This window comes from Halichoerus grypus, chromosome 9 (assembly GCF_964656455.1).
Source record: "Halichoerus grypus chromosome 9, mHalGry1.hap1.1, whole genome shotgun sequence".
Taxonomy (NCBI): Eukaryota; Metazoa; Chordata; class Mammalia; order Carnivora; family Phocidae; genus Halichoerus; species Halichoerus grypus.
The window spans coordinates 144379742-144406329 of NC_135720.1; the positions used below are offsets into that span (position 1 = coordinate 144379742).

General features: G+C 49.9%; 1 protein-coding gene across 1 annotated transcript; it reads right to left on the minus strand.

Moving 5' to 3' along the window:
* Positions 1 to 6860: 6860 nt before the first annotated feature.
* On the minus strand, positions 6861 to 24778 carry TRIM27 (tripartite motif containing 27). The gene is made up of 8 exons (XM_036122774.2): positions 24075 to 24778; positions 22826 to 22921; positions 20075 to 20305; positions 13737 to 13759; positions 11882 to 11997; positions 11719 to 11751; positions 10298 to 10324; positions 6861 to 8477 (listed from the first exon to the last, which is right to left on the minus strand). Exons 1-8 carry the CDS (start codon positions 24492 to 24494, stop codon positions 7882 to 7884), a joined length of 1542 nt encoding a protein of 513 aa, XP_035978667.1. The 5' UTR covers positions 24495 to 24778; the 3' UTR covers positions 6861 to 7881.
* Positions 24779 to 26588: the final 1810 nt, after the last annotated feature.

A 26588-nucleotide genomic window follows, 5' to 3' on the forward strand; every position in this document is an offset into this window, starting at 1 on the left:
CCGGCGCGCCGGTGGTTTTCTTTTGACGAGAGAGGAACGACAGCACACGGAACAGAAGCCCCCAATTCCGTGGCACGGCCCCCGCCTCCCCACGAGTGCCCCGCACTGGTCGGGGAGTTTGTTGGGCTCCGAAGGCGCCTGCGCCCGGGCTCACGTCTGCAGGAGCAGGGGCAGGGGCAGGGGCAGCGGTAGGGGCAGGGGCAGGTGCAGCGGCAGGGGCAGGTGCAGCGGCAGGGGCAGCGGCAGGGGCGCGGCGGGACAGGGGCAGGGCAGGGGCAGCGGCAGGGCAGGGGCAGCGGCAGGGGCAAGGGCAGGGGCAGGGCAGGGGCAGGGCAGGGGCAGGGGCAGCGGCAGGGGCGGGGCAGGGCAGGGCAGGGCAGCGGCAGGGCAGGGGCAGCGGCAGGGGCAGGTGCAGGGGCGGGGCAGCGGCAGGGCAGGGGCAGCGGCAGCGGCAGGGCAGGGGCAGCGGCAGGGGCAGGGCAGGGGCAGGGGCAGGGCAGGGGCAGCGGAAGGTACAGGAGCGGGAGGAGGGGCAGCGGCAGGGGCAGGGCAGGGGCAGCGGCAGGGGCAGGGCAGGGGCAGGGGCAGGGCAGGGGCAGCGGCAGGGGCAGCGGCAGCGGCAGGGCAGGGGCAGCGGCAGGGGCAGGGCAGGGGCAGCGGCAGGGGCAGCGGCAGCGGCAGGGCAGGGGCAGCGGCAGGGCAGGGGCAGCGGCAGGGGCAGCGGCAGCGGCAGGGCAGGGGCAGCGGCAGCGGCAGGGGCAGCGGAAGGTACAGGAGCGGGAGGAGGGGCAGCGGCAGGGGCCCTACTCCCGGTCCTGGGGCCGCTCTCGGGCGCTCGCAGCCGAGCCCTACGCGTCCGCTGTCAGGTCTGGGACACCGGTGGCCCCGCGCCACACCTCCCGACGCAGCGGGACGGAGAGCCCCTGGGGGTCCGGGAAACTCCGCCGAAGAAAGCCCCGCAGGCCTGCTGCCGGCCCAGGACACGGCCTGCGTGCAAGGCAGGGGCTCAATGGATGGGTCCGACCACTTGTTCCGGCCGCTCTGCTTGGGGCTAAGCTCAGGGAGTAGAGACGGATTTGAGAATTTTAAGTACATTTTGTCCCAATGGGTTATTTTTTGTATTGACACAAAAACTGTAAGGCAAAGGTTAGGTCTCTTTTCTTCATGAAAAGAGAAATAATTGGAGTTTTGGTAGCCCTATCTTAGATTTCCAGACTCCCCTGGGTGTGAAACTCCCTTTTTGATAGTGAAAGAGAAAATGGCTTGGTACTAACCCTACGATATTCCTTATTCACCTACATTACAAGTCTAAGACCACGTGATAAGCGTGACTGGAGAGGTTTCATTTTTATAAACAAAAATAGCCATAAAATACAAAGCTGCTGTTCCATGCGATCTTACTGCAATCAGTATATCATTCCTGTGGCATTTTCTGTCACATTATATTGTGAATAAAATTTTTCTATAGAAATTAAATGATTTAAAATTTCACATATAAGAAACATTTAATGCTTTTCAGCCTACTTTGTGGCTGATTTTGTTACTTGATGTGCTAATTTGGGCAACTTAATTTACATTTTAGCAATCTGTGTAGATAACTAAAAGCCCAGTTACGTATTTTATAATTTTAGGCTACTTACGCCATGCTTGGGATGTTGTTTGAAAGAAAGAAAAATACACTTCACATATTTCGGCACCTTCACCTTTACTCCTAAATAAACCTGCGGATGATCTGATGAGGGGTAAACGGACATATTTCGTGTACACACATACCAAGGACATACTTGTGGCTGAAGTGAGTTGATAATGTTGTGCAAAGGATAGTTGTCACCAACTCATTTCTTTATGGTCCTTAATGAAATAAACATCTTGTATACTGTTAATTCTGTAAGCAGATGCATGTTCAAAATCTCCATCATGATCTTGTAATCTTAATATATTTTAGATATTTTAATTTTTTCCCTCTTCAGGAATACATTCAGTATAGTGTAGAAAGGACTTAATGACATTTTCCTACATAAACATGAAATTTATTGTAGAAAATTCTTTAAACCAAACATTTTAATCTAGGACTTCAGTTTAATCTGTTCCTTGAATCTATTTTTATGTAGCCCTTAAAAACATATCCAAAAGCCCATTGCTAATATAGCGATAAAAATACTTTGGGTATTGGAGTGTTTATATATAAAACTACAAACTTGAATTGATATTCTTTACTGTGATATGTTGTACTAAAATCAAAATGCTTTTGCACCATTTTTTAAAACAGTATTTTCTTTTGATGTTGGTACCAGATTTACTGTAAATGACGCTGCTTTGGAAGTTAAACATTTTGTTAGTGAAGATACAACCAGAACACTAAATTATGGGTAAAAAATTCAGACTAGGTGGCATAGGCAAATATTTTTAGGCTTCATTCAGAATTTGTTAATTATCAAACGATGCCATTTTTTTCTGGAAAGGAAAAAACATGGTGTGTTTTTCATCGTTAGGTTATATTTTTCTGTAGGAAAGAGGAAATTTTTTGGTCCATGTTGTAAGCCTCATTCATACTTCAATTTTAAAGTTGTCTTATGTGTATTTATAGCAAATAGATGACTTTGAGATTCAAGGCTCCTAAGAGTTTGATTTGCTCATTTTCCCCTAGAATAAATACTGTCTTTCAAAAAGAAGAGAAGGAAGGAAGGAAGGAAGAAAAAAGAAAGAAAATGGTAGTGAGGAGGACAGGAAACAATGGTTTCCTAATGTCCCTCCCTCAAAGATGTGAGATTTGCTGTACTTTCTTCCATAAGCTATAGTTCTGTGGGAAGGAAGTTACCCCGAAGTGATTCCAGAGGTGGCCGTGGTAATCTCTTAAAAGTGTGTAATTACTATGCTTTTCCAGTTGCAAGCTGCTGCAGAGACCCCGCATCAAACCCGCACAGCTGAACACTGCATTATTTCTAATTTCTCTCTTGTCAGCAACACTCTAAAGAACATTCTTATGTAATTATTTTCAAATACCTATAATTATTTCCTTAAAAATTTCTAGAAGTAGAATCCCTAAAGTTTATCCAGTTTTAAAAGCTTTTGATACTTCGTGTCCAACTGCCTACCAGAAAATCTGAAGCAATCTAGATATCGCAAACCTGACCAACAAAGGATACTACGACTAAACAACAAAACATTTTAATGGGTGAAAGTTGGCAAGGCATTGTCCCATAGCTTTATTAGTGAGGTTCAACACTCGTGTTTGCGGTTAATTGCTTATTAAATTTTTATTGAGGTGTTCATCTTTCCTTATTCATTTGTGAAACTCATTATATGAAAGATAAACCCTTGTGATAGTTTCTATTTACCACAAACCCAGGCAGAAATTCCTTTTGCTATATCTTTTAACCTCATTGTCCCTTATTTACTCAATTTTCATCTCATAGAAACTATAAGCTATAAAATTAACAAGGTTCCCTTAACAATCTTTAAAAAGAAGATGTGGATCATATTTGTTTCTCGTTATCATGCTATACATTTACTTGTATTCCTGGTCACTTCTGTCCCATCCTTATTTCTCTTTCTTCTTTTATGGCATGTCAAACTCCTGCTCCTTTCTGGAATAAGGTGAGATATAATTAAATATGTAAATATTTGTACTATTTACTAGCATTTATTGTGCAATAGGAGTCCCCATCCTACGTTTTTATGAAAACATCTTCCACAAGAGGGACTTTGAAGGACCTGAAAATTTTAAAGGGTAGAGGGAACTAAAAAGAAAACAAGCTGACAGTGGTAGTCTATACCAATTCAAAAAAAAGAATTTAATTCCCAACCTTGAAATGAATGTTTTATGTGAAGCTCATAAACACATCTGATTCTCTGATTATCATGTCCAAGATTGGCTTTAGAGTAACAGGGATAGGGGTGGAAATTCAGAGGAGGCTATTTTGGAAATGGAATTGGCCATAAATTGATTGTTGAAGCTAGGGGATGCTACGGGGAGTTCACGGAATATTTTCCTCATTTTTGTGTATGCTTAAAGGTTTCCATAGTGAAGAGTTCAATACAGGGGGAAAAAAATCATAATCTCATCAAAAGCATCTGTTAATACTTTGGCATATTTCTTTCCAGTTTAAAAAAAAAAACCACCGTGTTGGTTGAGAAATGTGAAATCTCTACACTAAAATAAATTATTTCCTCTTTTTCTATTACATTCTTGTGCATCACAAACCCCAAACTGGATTTGGCAGTTCTTTCCCACACTATTATCCAGACAAATCCTGTGTGTTCTGAATGAGGAATCGGGGGGAGGAATGTAGCTCAGTTACCTTCAAATGCCCTGGTTACATTTCAATCTTCAAATGTGAAACTAAGCCACCAAATAAGCCAAATCTGAGATATTTATGCTTTCTCTCCAATAGGGAAAAGGGAAATATAATGGCCAATATGGTCATACTCAAGTACTGTCTGGAGTTTTAAACCCAAGCTATTGATTAACACCCTAGCAAAGCCAGTCCCCCATAATCTACCCTGGCGTGGCCGGGCTTTCTCACGATTCCTGAGACCTCACGCAGGGGGAGTTCCTGGGTTAAAGGAGGTGCACAGGTTTCGTGATTTAGTCACATAATCAAGCAAAACTTCTCTTGCCGGCCTGAGCTAGTGAGTACCAGCCTCTCAGCCTAGGAAGTGAAGCGTGGATTTCAGCTCCTCAGACCACGCCGGTCTGCAGCACACATTTCACCTGCCCACAAATCAGCTTTTGTTGCTACTTCTGTTTCATTTTATTTTTTCTCCTGACTTTTTTAACTTTTCCAAGAACAGAAGCCATGTTCTCTTGTATCCTCCTGGGGAGTCAAGTTCAGCTGGGGTCCCCAACACTGGGTGATTGTGTCATTTGAAACAAAGAATCAGTCCTTCATTTGTGAAGAGGCAACATGCCCACGGTTAGTACTTAGTACGCTAGGAAAGAACCTTCAAAGTGTTTTTGTTTTGCCGGGAGGAGATGTGTGATTTCCGTGCACACTCTTTGGTTGGGATCGCAGATAACGGAAGGCATTAACAAACGGCACGTCTACGGTGTGACAGCGACTGGCTTTCAATCTCATTCCTGTGTTAGGCGGCTCTCCCCAGGATGGCTCATCTTCTCAAATGCACATCCTGGACGGGCAGGATCCACGTTCAGTTTCCTTGTATTCTCTGCATGGGCCTCTTCCAGACCTGTCTGCTCTTGGGGGAGAGGCTCTTCTCTGCCTGCCAGGTCAGTGTCCCCAAAACAGGAGCAGCTGAAGATGGATAGCAAAGGTCTAACGAATGAGTTGTTGAAGTCCTAATGTGTAATTAACCTCCGACGTTCTGAGGGAAGAACCAGACAGGAGCCAAAAGGATGGTACTGGCCCCCCCGTTTGCCTTGAGGGGCCCAAATCCTGATTCAGCAAATTCAGATGTTGCTTTCCTTTCAGCAGATGAGTAAATTTAGAACCATTTACAAGTTCATTGAACCTCATCCAAAATGGCAGGTTTTTTTAAATTAAAAATTTAAATAATGTTTAAATACCTATGAACCCACCAGAAGAACCAGAAGATAACCAGTAACATACGAACCTGTCCCTCCAGGTCTTTGCCATCCTCCCACACACCCCACTGGTAACCAGTCCTTTTGTTCATATTATAAAAAGGGTATCGTAAGGTAGGTGGTCTTCTGACACTTTTTCTAGCTGCGGCTGACGTTCCTATAAATGCTGCCCCCAGAGCAGTGGGTCCCCTGGGGAGCCCCTCTAAGCCTGGACACCACTCCAATACTGGCCATAGGACTGGGCGTCCACACCAGGGACACATTTTCTTGGACACCCGCAAGGCGTCCTCTTTGCGGGTCCTTATTCCTCCTCCCTGCCCCTGTGCACTAAACTAAGCGAAACTGGAATGCAGGTTTGACTGGGACTCTACGCCCAACTTTCCAACTGCAGACCCTTACATCTCGAGTAGACAGTTCCTGTTTAGGCAGGTACCTGGGTCAATGGACCAGCACTTGAAGGCTTCCAGCCAACGCTCTGCCTTCCCACACGGAAAAGCACAATCCACACATCCTGAGAGGAAGGACAAGGCGTATGTGGTTGAGTGTTCCATCTTTGTCTGAATGCTGGCTCAGCTGCTTCCTAGCTGTGCACCTTGGATGAGCCACATGCCCTCTCTGCTTCCGTTTCTGCATCTCTAAAATAAGGGCAACCCTACAGAGTGCGGCTGTTAGGACCATTCAAAAACTACTGTGCGCCTTGGTCCGTGTCTGTGTTAGTAGTATTTTACATACACACACTGTCTCCTCATGGAAGCCCCTCTCTATAGGTCCTGGTTATGTTATTCCCTTTAACAGAATGAAGAGATGAATGAATTAGGACATGATATCACCAATTCATGATCTTCAGCCATGGGACCTCAATGCTCTGCATAGGACGGAGTATAGACCATACAATCTTGTCTTCTGAGGCCATGTCCAGACGCAGAAAAGATCCAAATCCCCGGAACGAAGCTGTTCTCTCAGCCTGGTCTTGCCTCCTCGGCACGCGGCAGCCTTTGCACCCCCAGGGGCTTAGGATGGTGGTCTGGGCCCTCTGATCTATGCCAAGCATTGCTGCATCCTCCCACCGCCAGTGATAAAAAGGACTTGAGAGAACCCTTTCCTGGTGAAATTATGGATGGCCAACACTACTTTCTCAACACCGTGAGACAGTGACATGGTCCTGCAAAGTAGTTTTATCATCCAGTTTGAAGTACAATATTGGCCAGAACAGGACTCTGGACCCTTAAGAGAAATCAACACCATAAACCAACCCCTTCAATCCCACCCCAACCTCTACGAACGCAATCCTACCAAGACCCAGAAAACAACAATGTAAACAACATCCATACTCACTTTATTTTCAAACAGAGGGTCATGTACCCAAAGGGAAGCAGGACTAAGAACCACTGTGGGGGCTTGAAGTCATCTGCCTTAGCCTTCTGGCCCCAGAATGCCTCGTGACCCAATGGCTATGGGGATGGAACTGCCCCTTGATGGTACACATATTAGAAAGGTCAATTCCCCCATTCCCCAAAGGAAATGGAGAAAAGGAGGCAAGTCCCTGGAATACTGCCTCAGAATCATTCCAGGGACGATGTATGACTGACCGTCAGTCCACAAATGTGAGTGGGAGGGGATCTAGGAACAATGGATGGTGCTGGCAGAAAATTATCCTGGATGATGTGCACCCAACACCAGGATACACCTTTCATTAGAATGAAGGGAGCAGACAAAGCCCTCGGAAAAGATACAGAGGCAAAGAGCACATTGATTAGAACATTATCTCGTAACAGAGGTGGGGCCATTTCCCACCATTATTGTAAAATAACTTTAACTAATCAAAACACATGTAGGCCTCTTTAATGGAGTTAATAAAACTACGGCAGAATGGGAACTAGGGGTAGAGGTACTATTCCCAAAGGAAAAACCGGGATAGAGGGAGCCATGCTGACAGGCCAGGTAGGTCCACTCTAAGTTCTTAGAAAGGAGCCCTGGTCCGGAAAACAGCAAATATCCACGATCACTATGTGGGGCTGAACCAGGGGAAGCCAGGCCGAGCCACAGTGAAGTATCCTGATGGCTCTCCAAGGGTTATCCCTACTCTTTATCCCCTCCAGTAATGTGTAAAACCGCAAGTGTGGAAACACCGGAGGTGGACACCGGGTTTTTATTTCTGGGCAATCTGACAGTTTGCCTGGGAAGGGAAAGGAGAGCGGACACCCGTGTCCCCCGGCAGGTCATGGGGAGTGGCGAGGACTTCCAGCCGTGACCAGCGGAACGAGGCAAGGCAACAAGACGCCTTATGCCTGGGGTAGCATTATGGCCCACAGCCCTCGTGGCCCGAGTTCACCTCCTCAAGGGGAGGTCTCCATGGAATGAGCATGACTGCCAACATGGCCAGAAAACCCATCGATGCCGCTCATGGGGCAGATGATGAGAGGGGCTGCGCTCTTCCCTCCCGAGTAACTCAGACTGAAGTAGGGCCGGACAGGCCCACAGAAGGTAGCGTGAGAGAAAGTAAAGGTGTGACACCTCTCTGTCACGTTGTAGAAGGAGACCTCACCAGCATCATAGTCCAAGAAAATCCCCACCCGCTGGAGAGGGGTCCGCAGGGGGAGGGCAGTCATCGGGGAGGTAAGAGCCCAGTATTCTTTCCCATACCACAAGGACACTGCCCAGAATCCATTCTGGGGGGCCGAAGTGACTCCACCTTTTCTGCACACTGAGTCTTCACAGACACCTATGGTCCACTTGGCTTTATCTCCCACCTCTACCTCCCAATAATGTCTCCCAGCGATGAAGCATGGAGAGCCCAAGACACAGGGAAAGAGATTGAACCGCTCGGGGTTGTCAGGCAGGTCCTGCTGGAGGTAACTGTACCGCACTTGCCGCAGGTTATCGGAGAGGATCAGGCTGGGGTAGGCTGTGTCTGGGTCCAGAGTCACATCCACTGCGGAGACACAGAGGGGCGGGCGGGGCGTCAGCCGAGGGCCAGGAGAGCACACCAGAGGACACCCAGCTCATTCCCAACCCCCAGGAAGAGAACACGAGCGTCCCACGGGAGGCTGCATTCATCTTACGGAATTCATCCCGCAGTTTACATTCCAAAAATTATTGTTTGGAATAGCTGATTACTTTCCTAAGCCAAGATATATTGAAGGTACTGAGATCTTACCTCCATTCCCTCTCTTTTAAACACCTTAAGCCACAGTATCCATTATAAACTGAATTCCCAACTTAAACTTTGGGGTTCTGGATATGTGACTAGGGGACTGAAACCTGTTTCACTCTTCTGGGGGTGCCTGGGTGGTGCAGTCGGTTGAGCGTCCAACTCTTAGTTTCGGCTCAGGTCGTCATCTCAGGATCGTGGGATCGGGGCCCCTGACAGGCTCTGTGCTCAGAGCGGTATCTGCTTGGGTTTCTCTCTCTCCCCCTCCATCCATGCGTGCACGCACACTAACATAAATAATCTTTAAAAGAATCACTCTTTTATATCCTCCATTCCATGAGATCTTTCCTCAGCCGTGCAAACCCCATTCATCTTTTTCTAATGTCCCATGCAACACTCACGTCTTCCTCAAAAAGCCGCTGTTAACCAGCCATGCCACTCCCCCTCTCCTAAACCTGAAACTGCCATCCATGTCATGGGCTCGGGTGCTCAGCACAGCAGCTTGTGTCCGTGCTGCCCTCCTGCTTTAAAGCACTGCTACGATTCCCTCAGCTGCTGCTCAAGTCTTGCTCAGGGGGAAAGCTGCCCAGCACTGCCTCTCCGGACCACGGCTCAGGCTAAGTGACTCCCACAGAAGGGTCATGACGGGCAACCGTGGAGGTGACCAAGAGCCCCGGGTAGCAGGCTCGTGGTTCAACCATCCGTGCAGAGCAGTCACTGAGCTGTCCCCCAGGTCGTGGGTGTGCCTCATGCCCCAATCAGACACCACACCCCGAGCTCTCTGTTCCCCCTAGAGAAGCCCGCACAACGTTGGACAGTGTAGGACTCATGCACAGTCCCCAGCTAACACTTGCTGAAAGAACAAACACGGATCAGTGGGGGACAGCGTGGCGAGAACGCCTCCTGTACCCCTCTCCTCAGGGACGATTCCAGCTAACGGTGGGAAGTACACACCCGAGGTGTGAATGGCCCTGGGACCACAGATTCACCCAGTCTCCCGGCCCTCGGGGAGCTTCAATGCCTGCCCCAGCAGAGAGGGGATGACCCGAGATTCCTACACTCCCCAGCACTCAGGGGCGCCTGGCTGGCTCCATCGTTGAGCGTCTGCCTTCAGCTCAGGTCGTGATCCCGGGGTCCTGGGATCGAGCCCCGCATCGGGCTCCCTGCTCCGCGGGAAGCCTGCTTCTCCCTCTCCCACTCCCCCTGCTTGTGTTCCCTCTCTCGCTGTGTCTCTCTCTGTCAAATAAATAAAATCTTAAAAAAAAAGAAGAAGAAGAAGAATCGGGCCCCCTAACTCTCTGGAAGGATGACTGCTTTGTGCAGAGCACACACTGGGGACTGCAGCTTCTACTCAAGCACCTGAGCTTGATTTCCTCCTACTTCAAAGGTCATTGGCTTCAGCTCTGAGGCATTTTGGGAGGCAAAGATATTGTAAACATACAGAAACAATCAATGGTTTTTTTTGTGGTTGCTGTTTATCACTTTGATACACGTAATCTAAAGAACCCCAATTTAGGCAATTTCCAAAATCATTCACAACAGTAGTTAGGTCTTTAGGACTTTTACTCCTGTTTCCATATGGTTTTGTCTCCATCACCTACCTGAGTATAACTGAGCTTCTCTCAATTCTGAAAGAACAAGAGAGAAGAAGTTACGGATGTGTGAGTATTTCCAAGGACTACCTAACTGAAGGAGCTCCCATTAGAGTCCCCATAAGGCTACGGTCGCATTAGACAGCCCGGAACTGCTGTTGTCGTCATGTGCTGACTTCCCTACGCACCATCTGACTCCATCGCTCAACCAAGAGCCCTAAGGGAACAGGGACAGCCCTGCAGGGGGAAACATGGTTCCAAGTCCATGTCATACGCAACTCTCGGCTTTCATAAGCCACCTCTGTTCTAGAGGCTGGGTGGCTCAACTGGGAGATGCCCACTGCCATGCTGGGGCAAACAAGACCACTCACTTCAGAGGCACTTAACAGTGGACAAAGCATGTTCACAAATAAGCTCTCACGAGCCCTTTAAGTGGCAGGGGAGAAGGAGAAATCAATGAGAGCCTGATCAAGGAGTCATGCCTTCTGGTGTCACCCACGGTGTCTAGTGCAGTTTGTCCCTATTTGTTTGATGGTGGAAGACATTTGAGTGTCCCCTACATATGTATCTGAAAAGATAAAGTGCAAACAAGGTCTTAGGATACATCACACAGGAAATCACCAGAGATTCGGGGATTTGTGATGTGTAACAATTAAGAAAAGGGTTTACCCATATACAGAGGTTTCAGATCCCACTAGACTGTCCAGGAATTTTAGCACTTAGGATAGAGCCAACTCCTAACCGAATGTGGCTCATGAACAGAAAATTTTACACGTTGGGCGCCTGGGTGGCTCAGTCGTTAAGCATCTGCCTTCGGCTCAGGTCATGATCCCAGGGTCCTGGGATCAAGTCCCACATTGGGCTCCCTGCTCGGAAGAAAGCCTGCTTCTCCCTCTGCCACTCCCCCTGCTTGTGTTCCTGCTCTCGCTGTGTCTCTCTCTCTGTCAAATAAATAAATAAAATCTTAAAAAAAAAAAAAAAAAGAAAAAGAAAATTTTACACGTAGAAGGGCTTCCCTTGAATACCTAAACCACTTTACCTAATAAGCGCTGCTTGATTCCCCCCATCCCGGCCAGCACCAATGCCCACGAGCAGGAGGAGCTCAGCAAATCATAACTTTGAATACCAGCTCAAGTGAAATGCAGCTAGCATAGTTTCTGTTCATTCTTTATTCTGGATTAATTCATTTTTGGACTGCCTGTTTTTCACCCCCCATCAAAATAGACTGAGAGCTGAGTGCATATAAAGGACTTCATATTCAAAGAAGAAGATATTAATTGAAACAATTAAAGCAAAGGGAAGATGCAGAAGATCCGAGGAGGCTGGCCAGTGGGTATCACCCCCCCTCACATTTCCCCCCACTTTTAAAGCAGATGTCCATCTTCCCAGGAAACTTCAACATCAAAAGCCCAGTAAATACATGAATTTACCTTGGATTTTCTCCATATCTGACTGCATTTTTTCTAAGGAGAGAAAAGAAGACCATCAGTTTGCATCCCACATCTGGCTGGAAAATATATCCTCCTCTCAGTCAAGACACAGATATTCAGAGCATAAATGCATTTCCCCGATGGACCCCTCTCCTCATATTACCTGTGAACTGCTTCAGGCTCTCGGTCAAGAATAGACATTTTTGTGCAAAAATGTGGATTTTCTCTTGCAGATCTGGAGGTGTGATCCAGGGCTCAGGGATCCTGATTCTTTCAGCTCTAAGTTTAAAAAAAAAAAAAAAAAAAAAAATGAGTAACTCCCTCCCCCACCCCCACACCTTGAGGGGCCCAGACAAAGCCCGGGTTAGACTGACTGGCGGGTCCTTAAAAGCAGCCACCACACTTCTCTCCCTGTCCTCCTCCTAGACTGTGATCCTCTAGACAAGAGCAGGAGAAACATCTTACTCATTTTCATTCCCCCCATCGCACCTAGCTCATGGATTTTCAAATGGCTTGTCCTCAAAAAGGTTTACTGAATTAAACTGAACCTAAGGCTGACCTTGCCAGAAAGCACTAGATTCCTAGACAAAGTCCTGGAGATTCATGGTGGGCAACAACCCAGAGCCCTCAGGTTCCCAAATACGGAGAGAGGCCCTCCAGACAGGTACCCGCCCTGCTCAGGGGGTCCATGGCAAAAACCGATTGCCGGCTGCCTCCCCAGTATCCCTGTCTCCCATCTTCCAAGTTATACGGGGTTCATGGCTGCCCAGTCTAGATGGGACCTTGTGACCGAGTTCTGGCCATTAAGAGGTAAGGAGTGTCTCGTGGTAATTTGAGAAGCCTGCTTAAAAAGGAGTGCGCTGTGACTTACCGCCCCCCCCCCCCGGGCTGGCTGAACCATGTCGGACTGCCAGATCGAGGACCAGGACTCAGGGACGGCAGGAGAGTGAAGGGAAGGAGACCAGCAGCCCAGCCCAGGGCTACCTACCTGCACATTTCCTACATGGCAACAATGTCTTAAATTACCTGTAAGCCTTAACCCAATGAAATTTTGGGTTTCCTCTCTCATATAGCCAAACCCAAACTTTAATGTCACAAAGTGCGAGGCTCTGAAGATCTAGCTCCCTGTGCTGGACCAGAACGAGACTGGCATCGAAAAGCAAAGGTAACAAGTCAGGGCAGTAATCGCTGGGGCCATCAGGCTGGGACTGGACACGTTCTAACCCCTCTCCCTCAAAAGCCTCAATTTCACCAACATAAGCTACCCACATGGCACTCCCAGCCGACCCAACCCATCTACGAGGCCCTGCCCCAGCCCCGCAAACGTTCCCACACAGCCCGGCTGCATTCCTCTGGAGGGTTTTCACCACTCAGTATCTGCACCAGCTTCAAAGTTCAGCTCCTTCAAAGTCAGTCTCTGTCCCTGTGGGCTCTCCCGCACAAACAGCATGTTCCCAAGGCCGACCCCCTCGTCTGCCCTGCAACACAAGTGAGCCTTGCCATCTGCCCACTTAGAGGTCTCCCTGCTCCCCGAGCTTCTCCTCACCCCCCACCTGATGACACAGCCGAGCAATAATGAGAACGAGAGCCAGAATCCAGGTAACCCAGCACTAATTCTGTAACTTTGAGCCAGTCACACTCTTCTGACGCCGTACTTTCCCCTTTACGGAATTAGGGGGCAGTGGCGGGAGGACTCGGAAACCCTGAAGCAGCAATGACCACAAGAAACCGTGCACTTCGCCCAGGTGTGTGTGACCCTTCACTCTCCATGGAGGTGTCGTCACAAACCACGGTAGCCCCATCCTACCCTCACCCTCCCAAATTGTCAGTAATTCCTGAGCTTTACTGAGAAGAACAGGTCCATCTAGCTCTTTGCACACAAGTGACTTGTTCAGAGACGGGCAGGGTACGTGTCACTCTGGTAAGATGTCCTTCTCAGGGCTCCTTCCAGGATTTATGAGTATGAGGGAAACATCCTCCTGCACTTGATTTAACACTGGGGAGGGAGAACACAGTACCTGCTCAATGTGTCCCCGATGTCCTACAAGAGAAAGGAAAAGGATAACCATGAGAAGTCATAGAAGTCGTAACTTCAGTCTTCTTTCAGATGTTTGCCGAAAACCCAGCTACTGGCTGGCCCTCCTGCGAGAAGCCAGGGAGACAAGGAACAGGACTCACAGTCAAGGAGCTAAAAATCTGGGATGCACTGTTTACTACCCCAGCATTTCCTATGCCCTCCTCCTGCCCTACTGGCCAAGGATCTCACGACTTCACATTTCCTAACAAGTATCCCACCCTTGGACCACAACTGCCTACTTGTCCTGCTTGCTTTGACTTTTTATTGTGAAATAATTTCAAATACACAGAAAAGCTGCTAGCACAGAGCTCCTGTCTACTCCTTCCCAGACTTACCAGATTATTATAACCATGTTTATATTCAGAACCATTTGAGAGATCACTCTTTCCGTTACATAATGTATCTTTGCCCCCTTAGACTTCTGTATTTCCTAAGGGCAAGTACGTTTTCTTACACAACTACAGTCCAGTTATCAAACCCAGGAAAAGGAACATTGATCTAATGATCAATAAATCAATGATCTAAATGAACCTTTCTCTAACCCACAGCCATAGTCTAGTTTAACCAATAAAGTTACTTGCAGCTACCCACCTCCCCGCTCAGTAATCCATGACCATTCTCCACACTGAGCTATCACCACACGTATCTGGAATCGTTCCTTAGCATTGATTTCTTTTGTGACACTGACGTTGGTTTAATACAGGCCATTCATTCTCCAGGAGGCCTCCCTCCTTTGGAGTTTGTCAGCCATTCCCCCTCATGATTAAGTCCAGGCTGTGTCATCTTTGACTAGTATATGGTATGTCCTTCTAAAGGTACATGATACTCACTTGCCCCTTACTGGCCATATGTTGATCACTGAATAGCTACTATCTTTCCTTTTGTAACTAATAAGCAATCTAAAAATGATACTTCGAAATTATGTTAATACTCTAATCCTTGTCAAACTACCTCCCTTAGATTTAGCATCCATTGATAATTACTGTCTGAAATAGCTTCTACTATGATGGTAAAAGGGTCGTTGGCTAGCTTCAAAATTCCTTCTTTGTTACTTAGTCAACATTTTACTAGAAGGAGTAATTTCCCCATGTATTATTAGTGTGGACTCATATATTCTTATTTTATTTAATAGGTTATGATCCATCACTGTTCTTATTTATTTTGGTGCTCAAAAAGTCTGAAACCGGGGCGCCTGGGTGGCTCAGTCGGTTAAGCGTCTGCTTCGGCTCAGGTCATGATCCCAGGGTCCTGGGATCGAGTCCCGCATCGGGCTCCCTGCTCAGCTCGCTAATGATCTCTGCGACTATTTCTGTCTCTCTCTAATAAATAAATAAAATCTTTAAAAAAAAAAAAGTCCGAAACTTGGCCAGAGAGTCTCTGTCACTTTTTATCCTATCCTTTCCCACCCCATTTTCCCCATTCCCATCTGGTTTACCCCTCCACTGTTTCCTCTGCAAAAATAAGCAGATACATGATGTTCCAATTATCTTTTTTTCATACAAAAAAGTTAGCACACTCCATATTTTGCACTATGATTTTCACTTAACAACACATTCCCGGAAACCACTCTTATCAGTTCATAGTATCTTCCTTACTCTTCTGTAGAGTTGCATATTATTCCATGGTATACACACACACACAGTTGATTCAACCACTCTTCTTGGTTTGGAAGGTGGGTTTTTCCCAATATTTTGCATTACAAACAATGTTACATCGAGTAACCTTGTGTGTATGTATTTTTGTACATATTTTCATATCTTCAAGGTAAATTCCTGAAAGGATTCTTGGTCAAATTCTAACTGCATGTATACTTTTGTTAAATGCTGCCAAAACAATGTCTTCCCACCAGCATGAGATTCACTCTCTCACATCCTTGCTAACGGTGTACTGAATTAAGATAACTTTGCTTTCCAATGGGGGAGAAAGGGTATTATAGTATGGTTTTTAATTTTCACATTTTCACAAGTTCACGGTCCAATTTTACTTTTCTTTTGCAAACTGCCTGTTCATATCTTTTGCTCATTTTTCTATAGAATTTGTCTTCACCCCCCCTCAATTTTTTGAATGTTCTTTCTATTACTATTTCTATTATCCCTATTTGTGATATTTGCTGCGATTTTCTTTCAATTTGACACTAGTCTTTAGAAGACTTATTTATTTATTATTTTAGCGAGAGAGGGTGTGCATGGGAGCAGAGGGAGAGGGAGGGAGAATCTCAAGCAGACTCCCCGCTGAGCACAGAGCCCGATGTGGGGCTCGATCCCAGGACCCTGAGATCATGACCTGAGCCAAAATCAAGAGTCAGATGCTCAACCGACTGAGCCCCCCAGGCAGCCCGTGACACTGGTCTTCTGAATGGTTACAGTGTCTTTGTGTTTTTCCGTTGCGCTATTACCAGCTGTCTTGGTTACACAGGCATTATAGTATGTTTTAATGTCTAATAGGGCCAGTTCCCACCCACGGCTCTTCTTTCTGTGTTTCCCAGCTATTTTTATGGGCTTATTTTTCTATCTGAACTTTACCATCAATTTGTCTAGCTCCAGATAAAGAGTGTTGTGTTTTTTGTTGGAATTGCATTAAGTCTATAAATTAACTTATGACAAACTGATGTGATGATGTCGACATGTTCTTAGCCAAAAACAAGAGATGTCTTTTTATTAGTTCAAGTCTATCTTGTGTACATCAGGAATGTTTTATAATATTTTCCACACAGGTTTTCACACATTGCTTATAAGTTTATTCCCAGGTATTTTACCTTTTTTTCTTTTTTTTCAATTGGAAATAGGGTATCCTTTTCTAAAACGTATTCTGGTGGTTATCTGTGCATACAAAGGCTGCTGATTTCTGTCTATCTTACATCCTGCTGCCTTGCTGAATTCTTTAATTAATTATAGCACTGATTCTTTATTTTATAATTACATAACGCATATTCTCTAAATAAGATAGTTTAATGTCTTTTCTAATTTTTTTTTTTTTTTTAAAGATTTTATTTTTAAGTAAATTCTATACCCAACATGGGGATCAAACTCAACCCGGAGATCAAGAGTCACATGCTCCAGCGACTGAGTGAGCCAGGTGCCCCGGGCTTTTCCAATTCTAGCCCTTTTAACGGCTAGACAGTACATATTTTGGGTTTTGGGAGCCATGCATCGTCTTCAGTTGCAACTCCGCTCTGCTGTGCCGCTGGAAAGGCTTGTAATTGTTTTATCTAACTACACTGGTTAAAACCTCCAGTACAACGTTAAACAGGGGTAGACAATAGTGGGCATCTTGCTCTGTTCCTGACCTCAGTGGGGCTGCCTCTAATATTTCCTCTTTAAATAAGATTTAGCTCGCTTTTCCAATGACATCCACCATAACCCTCTCTCCCTCTCATTCCACGTCCACGACCCCTCTTTCAACAGACCCCATCTGTTCAAAAATGTCCTCACAAGTATCTTCCACCTTAAAAAAAAAAAAATTAAAACCTCCAGTGCTCACTTTGGCAGCGCATATACTCAAACTGGAACGTGCCCGGCACAGATGATGCCAGAAGCTGCCGAAGCATATCACGGTGTTAATGTTCACAGAGCACCGCTCATAACCACCGAACGGTGGAAACAAAGCAAATGTCTGTCAGCTCATGAATGCAACACAGGGAAACAGCATGTGGTGTTTATCCATACAACGGAATATTAGCCAGCCATAAAAAGAAGGGAAGTACTGATCTATGCTAAAAGACAGACGAACCTTGAAAAAAGTACGAGTGAAAGAAATTGACACAAAAGGCCACATATTATACGCAAACCCCTGGAGACACATAGCAGATTGATGGCCGCCAGTCGGTGGAAAGGAATGAGTGACCATTTAATGGATACAAGGTTTCCTTTTGCAGTGAGGACAGTGTTCCGGAACCACACAGTTGTGACGACTGAACACTTACTTGCTTACTTACCAAATGCGACTGAGTTGTACACTCTGAAATAGCCGAAATGATGGAACTGATGCTATATATGTTTTATCACCATAACAGAACAAACCAAACCCTCAACTCCATCTTATAAAGCCCTAATCCGGGATGCACCTCACTACCTGCTTTCCCTATGTCTGCACGAGAGCAGTCATGGGCTCAGGAAGCAAAGCAGAAGAGAAAGTCACACAAGGCAGACTGGCCCCAGTACACACTGGCGGTCACCCACCAAGCAATCCTACTGTGTCTCACAAACCACCTGGTTTTCCCATACTCTGAAACAGTAATTTCAAAACTTCCCCGTAGTCTTCAAAGCTAATGTTTTCCCTAACTCCTGCCCAAAAGCGACAGGGGATCCTGCTTTCTCACGTCAAGAGAATAGAAGCCGCTGCATTTCTGCTACCAAACCTCAACCTGCCTGCATCCACCTCCCTGACCCTCCCTTCCTCCCCAAACTACCTCCTACACATGTGCCTTAGTCCCCTTGCCTTGTCTTCTCAGGCACGGACAAGAGTGGTAAGTCCATCACTCTTACAGCTTCAGTGATTCTCCTCACCCGGATCCTTACAACAGACTCTCCTCCTGCATATTCTTTTCCGGAATGTTTAGCTCGTTTCTTTAAGCATCCCCTCCTCATGAAGCCCCACAATCCCACCTCACCTCTGAGCATTTTCTTACCTCTCCTCATGGTCTTCCTCCTTGACAGTCACCTCCTCCTGCAGTGGCTGCTCACCCAGCCAGTCCCCACTCTCCCTAACGCGGCTCCTGCCCAAACTGCTCACCGCGGCAGTCCTGTCTGAGGGCGTCAGTGATGCCCACGGCTTTAAACCAAATGGACGTCGGCCCTCAACTGCACGAGACTCTGCTGTCCACTCCCTCTTTCCTGGTCACTCTGCTTCTCTGGCCAAGTGTTCCTGTTGCAAACTCTTCCTTTTCTCCCTGGCAGTTAAATACTGGTGTTCGTTAAGGCTCCAGGCTAGGCTTCTTATGACTCTAAAGCAGGAGTCAGTAAACTTTTTCTTAAAGGCTAGACAGTACATATTTTGGGTTTTGGGAGCCATGCATCGTCTTGCAGTTGCAACTCTGCTCTGCTGTGCTGGTGGAAAGTAACCATGCACGGCACATAACGGGATGCGGGTGGCTACGTGCCAATAAAATGGACGGACGACGGAGCTTGAGTTTTATATAATTTCACATACCTCGAAATAAAATTCTTCTGATTTTTCCAATCATTTAAAACTGTAAAAACCAGGGGCGCCTGGGTAGCTCAGTCGTTAAGCATCTGCCTTCGGCTCAGGTCATGATCCCGGGGTCCTGGGGTCAAGCCCCGCATCGGGCTCCCTGCTCAGCGGGGAGCCTGCTTCTCTCTCTACTGCTCCCCCTGCTTGTGCGCTCTTTCTCTCTCTCAAAGAAATAAAATCTAAATAAATACATAAATCTGTAAAAACCAGGGGTGCCTGGGTGGCTCAGTCGTTTAAGCGTCCAACTCTTGATTTCAGCTCAGGTCCTGATCTCAGGGCGGTGAGATCAAGCCCCCAGTCGGACTCTGCAGTGAGTGTGGAGCCTGCTTAAGATGCTCTCTTCCCCTCTCCCTCTGCTCCTTCCCCACTAAAAAACAAACAACAAAAATACCAAGAAAACCAAGAAACAAAAAAAACCCAAAAAAACTCCCCCAAAGCCGTAAAAACCAGGCTTAGCCTGCAGGACATACAAAAGCAGGTGGGGGGGCAGTTTGCTGACCCCTACCCTGTGCCATCAGCCCTTTTAACGGCATTTATCAACACCCGTTATCCCCACTGTTCACTTCTTTAACTGTCTGCCCTGGACATTAGAATATAAATTTTAGGAAAGCTTCTTCACCACTTAATCCCAGTGCCTGGAACAGTGCCCGACTCAACAGACAGTTCATATGCAGCGAACGCACGACAGCTCACTTCCCGTGGTCAGCCGTGTCACCTGCGGGACACCAAGCTGAAGTCACGGGACCGCTCGGGCCAACCGCTCCCACTCAAGTGCTCCCTGTTTCATGGCCGGGCCAACACGCACACAGACGGTGACGTCACAGGATGCTGCACTGAGGCAGTCTTTACATGGCACGGGGGCCGAACCCCTCATTCCATGGGGTCGCTGAGGCCCGGGGAGGTCAAGAGCCTTGCGTGTGACCAGACCACGCGGCGCAGGACGGGCCTGGGCCTGAGGACCTCCTTTTGCCCTTTCTGTGAGACAGTGCAACTGCCCGGTCCCAGCCGTGTCGGCTGGAGCCCCCGGGGGGCATGCTTCCCCGGCAGGCCCAGCGAGCTGAACCGGGCCAGCGGGGCCCCCCAGCCTACCTGCAGGAGCTCTCTGGTGGGTTGCTGTTGCTTCTCTTCCAGCTGGGCGATCAGGCCGCTCAGGTGGGAGATGTTGCAAGAGAACTGGGCGACAGCGCCATTGATGCTGTTGTAGATGGCCAGATCCAGCTCCTCGAGGCGGGCCAGGAGGCGGTACTCGTGCTCCTTCAAGGAGTGATAGAGCTGCTCGAACTCCCAGACGATCTTCTCCCTCTCCATCTGGGTCAGGCTCTGTCGGAGACAGGGACGGGCACTGAAGGGGGAAAGGCTCCCTTCTAGGGCCCTCCGCGTCTCCTCCCCGACTCCCCTCTCCCCCTGGCACCTTCTCCACCCCCGCCTGCTGTCAGGCTTTACCGACTGGACACACAGCGCTGAGAGGTGAGTTACCCCGGGGATAACAAAGAACTCGGTCGCAGGTGAGTAAGCACAGACGGTGCGAGAGGACAGGTCGGCCTGCCCTGGGGGAAGCTGGTCCAGCCTTCCCAGGAGCAGCGCGGACACAGGCTTGTCGGAGGACAGGAGTGCACCATGTGCTCAGAGAGCAGACAGGCTTTCCCGGCAGGGGGAATGACGCCGGCAAGGAGACGGCGCCCCAACGAGTCTGTCCCGCAGAGCCCGTGGGCGTGGAGGGGAAGCCAGAGAAGGTAAGAGGGCAGAACAGACCTTGCCTGGCAGGCCAGGTGGGGCAACACTTTGTTGCAACTGGGAGCCATGAAAGGCGGCCGGGGAAGGGACAGGGTCGGCCATGTGCCACGCGGGGCCGGACTGGAACACTCAATCCTCGCACCGTGGCCGGGACTGCGTCCCTGAGGCCTTTCCCATGTGGCCCGTGCCTGTTTCTGGCCTCCAGGAGTGTTCCTCAACTACCCCCTCCTCACTGGCTGTGGGTGTGGATCCCCCTGGGCACAGATTCGCTGCCAAAGCTAGTCAGCCCTTCCTTCCCCACCCCTCTCCCACTGACAGGGCTCTACGGCTCCGTGCTCAACAAAGGGCCAGCAACAACCTTCGCTTACTCCTGGGGAATGTAGTTTTATTGGGGCACGGCCAGACCCATCATTCACATCTTGTATTTGGCTGCCTTTGAGCTATCACAACAGAGTTGAGTGGTTGTGACAGAGCCCATGTGGCCCACAGAGCCAAAAATCCTGTCCGGCCCTTTACGGAAGCTTGCCGACACCTGTTCTCCGCTCCCCTCCTCCTGAGAATCTTCCCCCATGAACCGTCCCCCGCTCCGCCCTTCCTAAGCACTCACTGGGCTGCACACACCTTCGTTCCAAATCCTTTTGGTAAAGTTACAGCTCTCCTTAGCTAAAGCCCTTCAAAGACGTAAGAGATACAATGTAACCTTAGAAATGAAACATTAAAGCTGAAAGAGACCTTAAAGAGCAACTGATTCCGGGCTTCTGGAAGGGGCTGCCCTAGGCGCGCTGGTGGTGGGACAATTTTGCCCAGCATGGGACGCCCTTGCACAGCAGGACATTCAGCATCTCTGCCCTCCCCTCCACAGTCACTCAGTTCCTCAAGTGACAACCAAAGGAACACGCCACGGGAGGGAAGGAGAGGGCAGCACCAGCCTTGCTGAAAAACCACAGGTCGAGCCCAACGTGCCCATTTCAGAGAGGAGGAAACAGGCCAGAGAGGGTGTATCACTCTCCCCGTCCATCCAGCTGGCTAGTGTCAGAGCCGAGAAGTACGTCCAAGTGTCCTGATTCTCAGAGAAGGGCTTTTTCTCCTCTGACAGTCCTCCCACAGAGGACACAACGGTTGTGTGCATGGGGCTCCCACTCAGGCACACCAGACTGTCCATCCGTCAGCCCTGCTTTCAAGCTAGGGGAGCTGAGGTCTCAGGGGAGTGTGCGGGCAGAACAAATGGTGGTACCTGAAGACATCCGGAGAATAAGTTCCCTGCCCAAAAGTTCCTTACTACCCCCTGGCCAGGACTGACAAAATTTCACAAGACGCTGCTAGACGCTGCCAGTCTAAGAGTTTGCTTTTCAGATGCAGGCACGTCTTGGGAATTTCTCATATTTTATTTACTGTTAAAAAAAAATTGCTTGAGGGGCGCCTGGGTGGCTCAGTCGTTAAGCGTCTGCCTTCGGCTCAGGTCATGATCCCAGGGTCCTGGGATCGAGCCCCGCATCGGGCTCCCTGCTCAGCGGGAAGCCTGCTTCTCCCTCTCCCACTCCCCCTGCTTGTGTTCCCTCTCTCGCTGTGTCTCTCTCTGTCAAATAAATAAATAAAATCTTTAAAAAAAAAAAAAAAATTGCTTGAGCACCTATGTGGTGGATATAAGGATATGTTACAAAAGTCTCCGTACTTTTTTTGTTTTTTTGGTTGTCAAAACAAAAGCCCCAAATATCCCTATCACAAATGAGCACCTCAGTCTCTCGCCCAGCCACAGTCAGCATCCATCTGCAGAATGTCACCAAAGGAGGCTAACCGTGCCCGAGACCCTCACCCACATCAGCGTTGTCAAGGATCAACCCTGATCTATACAAGACTAGGAGGTTAAACGTTTGATAGGTCAGATCCCCAGGGGTTCCAACCTCAGCTCTTCTATCCCTTCCCCCCGCCGTGTGGAATCCCTTGTTTCTCCAGGTGGGTTCCCCACTCCCATCGGGGGTTGTTTCACCCACACCTGGAAGTTCCGGGTGACCTGACTGGCTAAGGTTAAGGGAAGTAACACCAGCCTCACAAAACACAGAGCGGCTAACAGAAGCGGTACTACGTGTGAATTCCAAACACCCTTACCAAGAGTTCAGCCCGCGCTTGCTCTCCCTGCGCCCGGCGCCTCTTCTTCAAGTCCTTCACTCTTTTCAGGTGGTCCAGCTGGTTCTGGATTTGCTCCTGAGAAAAGCAAACACAGGTGCACAGTTCAAGATTAGGCAGACCTTAGCATCAGCATGGCTGGCGTGCTTATCACACCGAACCCGCGTTCCCTGCTTAGAGCCGGTCCTGGGGCTTGCGGACATCCGCAGGGCACAGGGGGTCCGCACACTCTCCTTGGCAGTCTGTGTGTAGCTCGAACTGATGGGTCACCTGCCTATCCCCGGAAGGATACTGCGGGGCTCAGTGGAAAGGGGAGTGGCCTTCGAGGCTCAGAGCTGGGCTGTGACTCCCCACAGAAGCATACAGAGAAAATGCTGTGACCTCTCATTGTCCTCGCAGGCGGCCTGGAAACACCACCTTCCCAACCTACTCGAGGGTTATTGCCGGTGTAAAATGATACATCCGGAAGTGCCATGAATGCTAAGTGATTAACTGCACGCATGTACCCACATGTAAACGTCACGGGGCACCTTTCTGTCCTGGAGCCCTCCAACACAGAACACAACACAGCACCCGCGTTCCTCCCGTGCTGCCAGACACAACTCTTCCAGTCAGCACTTCGCTTCCATGTCACTGTCTGGCTGTGCGGTCTGCGGATTCAACCGTTCACAAAGGGCTACCCGCTCCTTTTATTTCGTTTAATCTTCACGGTAACTGTGTGGTCTGGAGTCTCACGGTGGTTAAATGACTTCAGCAGGAAAGAGCTGCTCTTTTCCGTGAGCTTCTAGAACAGGACGGCGCACAGGCAAGTGCCGGGGACACGCTGCAGACTCCGCGACGGGCACCTGCCGGGCGCGCACACAGCCAGTCAACGTCCGAGTGTGTTGTGTGTGAGATCATCTGTGATCCGACAGGCGCACGAGCGTGGCGATGTGTGCTGGTTTTACGCACATCCTTTCCACCGTCAAGGGAGGGAGGGGTCTCCGCGTGTAAGGTGCCCGGGAGCCCCTGGGGTGGACGGGTGGGGGTGGGGACACCTCTGGCTTCCTCAGCAGCTACAGGTTCTCCCAAATCTGAGTGCCGAGGCTCTGGAGCGGACGGAGAGGAAGTGACGGCTGTGAAGCACACGTCCGGCTCAGCCATTTTCTAGGCGGAAAAGAGGAAGCCCCCGGGCTCTCTCCCCCCTTTGTCCGCTGGCGCTGCCGCCCCTCCCGCGCCGCGCGGCCCTCACCTTGAAGCCGTCCACCGCCTCCTCGAGCGGCAGCACGCTGTGGCCGCGGTGCTCGCGGGAGCGGTCGCACACCACGCAGATGGGCATCTGGTCCTGCTCGCAGTACAGCTTCAGCGGCTCGCGGTGCTTCTCGCACACGCCCATCTCGCCCCCGGGCCCCGACGGCCGCTCGGTGCGCAGCTGCTTCACCAGCTGGGTCACGTTGGCCAGGTGCCGGTTGGGCCGCAGGTGCCGCTGCGGGAAGGTCTCCCGGCACTGCGGGCACGACACGTTGGTCTCCGCCGCGCCCCAGCAGCGGGTGAGACACGCGCAACAGATGTTGTGGCCGCAGTCGAGCATCATGGGCTCGGCGAAGTACTGCAGGCACACGGGGCAGGTGGTCTCCTGCTGCAGGCACTCGGCCACGCTCCCGGAGGCCATGGCGCGGGCCCGCGGGGGCGCACGGGCATGGGCCCCGGCGCCCAGCTCTGCGCGGAGCCCAACTCGACCGCGCGCCCTCCCGCTCGCGGCTTCCGGGCGGCGCGGAGAGGCGGGCGGGCGGAGGGCGGCGCCTCCCGGCCCGGGGCGCGGACGCGCGCGCGGGCCCCCGCGTGGCCCGGCCCTCCCTGCGCCGCGGCGCCCCGCCGAGCAGGCGTGGGGGGTCCCCGGGCGCCGCTGAGCCCCGCCGCTGCGCGAGGGGGGGCGGCCGAGGGGCGCCACCGGCCGGACTCGCGGGGCCGGCGCTCGGGGCGCGCAGGACAACGTGGCCGCGTCCGAGCGGATCCCGGCGCGAGCGGAAGGGGCGGTCCCGGGGCGGGGCTTGGCGCGGGCCCCCCTCGCGACGCGCGTTCGCGGCCTCGGGTGCGCACGGTTCTCCTCGTAGCGCTGGGGGAGGCCCCGCCACCGCCCGGGGCGCGACGCGCGGGGGCGCGCTCCTCGGGGCCGGGTGGCCGCGGCCGGGATGCCGTAACCCCGCTTGCGCGCTGCGGGCCCCGCGCCGAGCTCCCGCCGTCTGGGCCTGGACCCCGAGGCTTTTGTTGGGTGTCCTGCCGGGCGCCCGGGCCTCGGTGCGGTGCCACGGAGTGCGGGCTTGATGTGGGTGCGGGCGGAGGAGACGCCTGGCCTCCCCAGGGGGCCGGAGGATGGGAGTAGCCGGCTGAGCTGCACCATTCAACGACCCTACTTGCAGGCACTTGCAATTTTGTTTTAAAAAGGAAGTCTTAATTATCTGATGGCAACATGTCTGCAAGACAGAATGAGCCAGACAAGCCCGGTTCGGCTTCTTCCCACTGTGCCAGAGCCAACTGGTCTACCCTTCTGAGCTTCGGCTTCCTCTCTGGAGAAACGGGGATGAGCATATACCCCAACAAGGAGGAAGACTTCATCACCTCTTTTAGGTTTTCAACCCGAGGGTGTTCATCCATTAGCGAAGAAAATACCCAGTGCGTGGAGTATTGATTAGGACCTAGCTTGCGTGCTCCTTCCTGAGTGCAGGAAAGCGAGAATCCCACTCTGATTCAGGCTCTGCGCTGTACGCATGCTTCCTGCCTTGGCATTTCTTGGTCTCCTTTGCTGTTTCCTCGGTATTGTCCTCATCCTCTTGATTTCATTGAATCCAGACAGCCTTGCCTTGCTTTATTTCTCAACGTGCCTCTGTTTACTTTAATTTCCATTATTACACCTTGAGCGAAATTATTTCAACACTGTCAGTTTTGCAGATGTTTTTTAGATGAGTTGATAGCCGGGTGACTGTGAGCATTTCCACTCATTTCCCTATTGCGAGTCTTTCCCTCCAGCCTCTTTATAAGAACACCTCCAGGGTAAGAATCATCCTTAGAAAAACCCTAAAATGCTCCTTTTATTCTCTCCCTTCTCAGAAATTTTCAAAGCTTCCTTTTTTGCCACCAGGTCATTGTCCAAATCCTTGAGCATGGGCTTCCAGTTAGCTCTTCTGGCCTCCAACATGAAGTAACGCCTTCACTGTCCTCTTAGGAAGCCACAATCCCAACCCAGCCTCGCAGGGCTTGGGCTGTGCCCACCACAGTCCTCTGCAAGCCTGCTCATCAGTCCTACCCCTTCCTTAGAGCATAGCCTAAACAAACTGACCACACTGACCTCTCTCCTTTCCAGTCAGCCTCCCATGGTCACACAGAACCTCAAATTCTGAGTACTTGGTTATTTTCTAGGGGAACACTTTGACTGCCTTGCATAGAACCCTTACCTCTCTCTCAAAGTTCTCAATCAGGGCATACATTTAAAGTAGGAAGTGACTTTGGTTTTCACATAGTCCAACATACTTCATAAATAAAGAAACTGATATCAGATGCTTAAGTGGAGACAGAGACTCCTCTCCAGACCCTCTATACTCTCAATTTGGGGTCTCTCTAATCACATTGAAAGTAATCATTATTATTTATTTATTTGTAAAGTGACCAGTGTGCAAACATGAATGCCTGTTAGAGGCAAGAGGGGAACTTAAATGAGCAGCCCAGACAGGGGACCAATAGGGAAAGATGGGGACAGGGACTCATTGGA

What these genes read in the sequence shown, in the direction of transcription:
- TRIM27 (XM_036122774.2), bottom strand. Translation starts at nt 24,494, where the DNA reads ATGGCCTCCGGGAGCGTGGCCGAGTGCCTGCAGCAGGAGACCACCTGC. An exon ending in AGGCGGTGGACGGCTTCAAG is followed by an intron (nt 22,922 to 24,074) that starts GTGAGGGCCGCG and finishes TGCTTTTCTCAG; the next exon opens with GAGCAAATCCAGAACCAGCT. An exon ending in GAGCCTGAAGCAGTTCACAG is followed by an intron (nt 11,752 to 11,881) that starts GTAATATGAGGA and finishes TTCTCTCCTTAG; the next exon opens with AAAAAATGCAGTCAGATATG.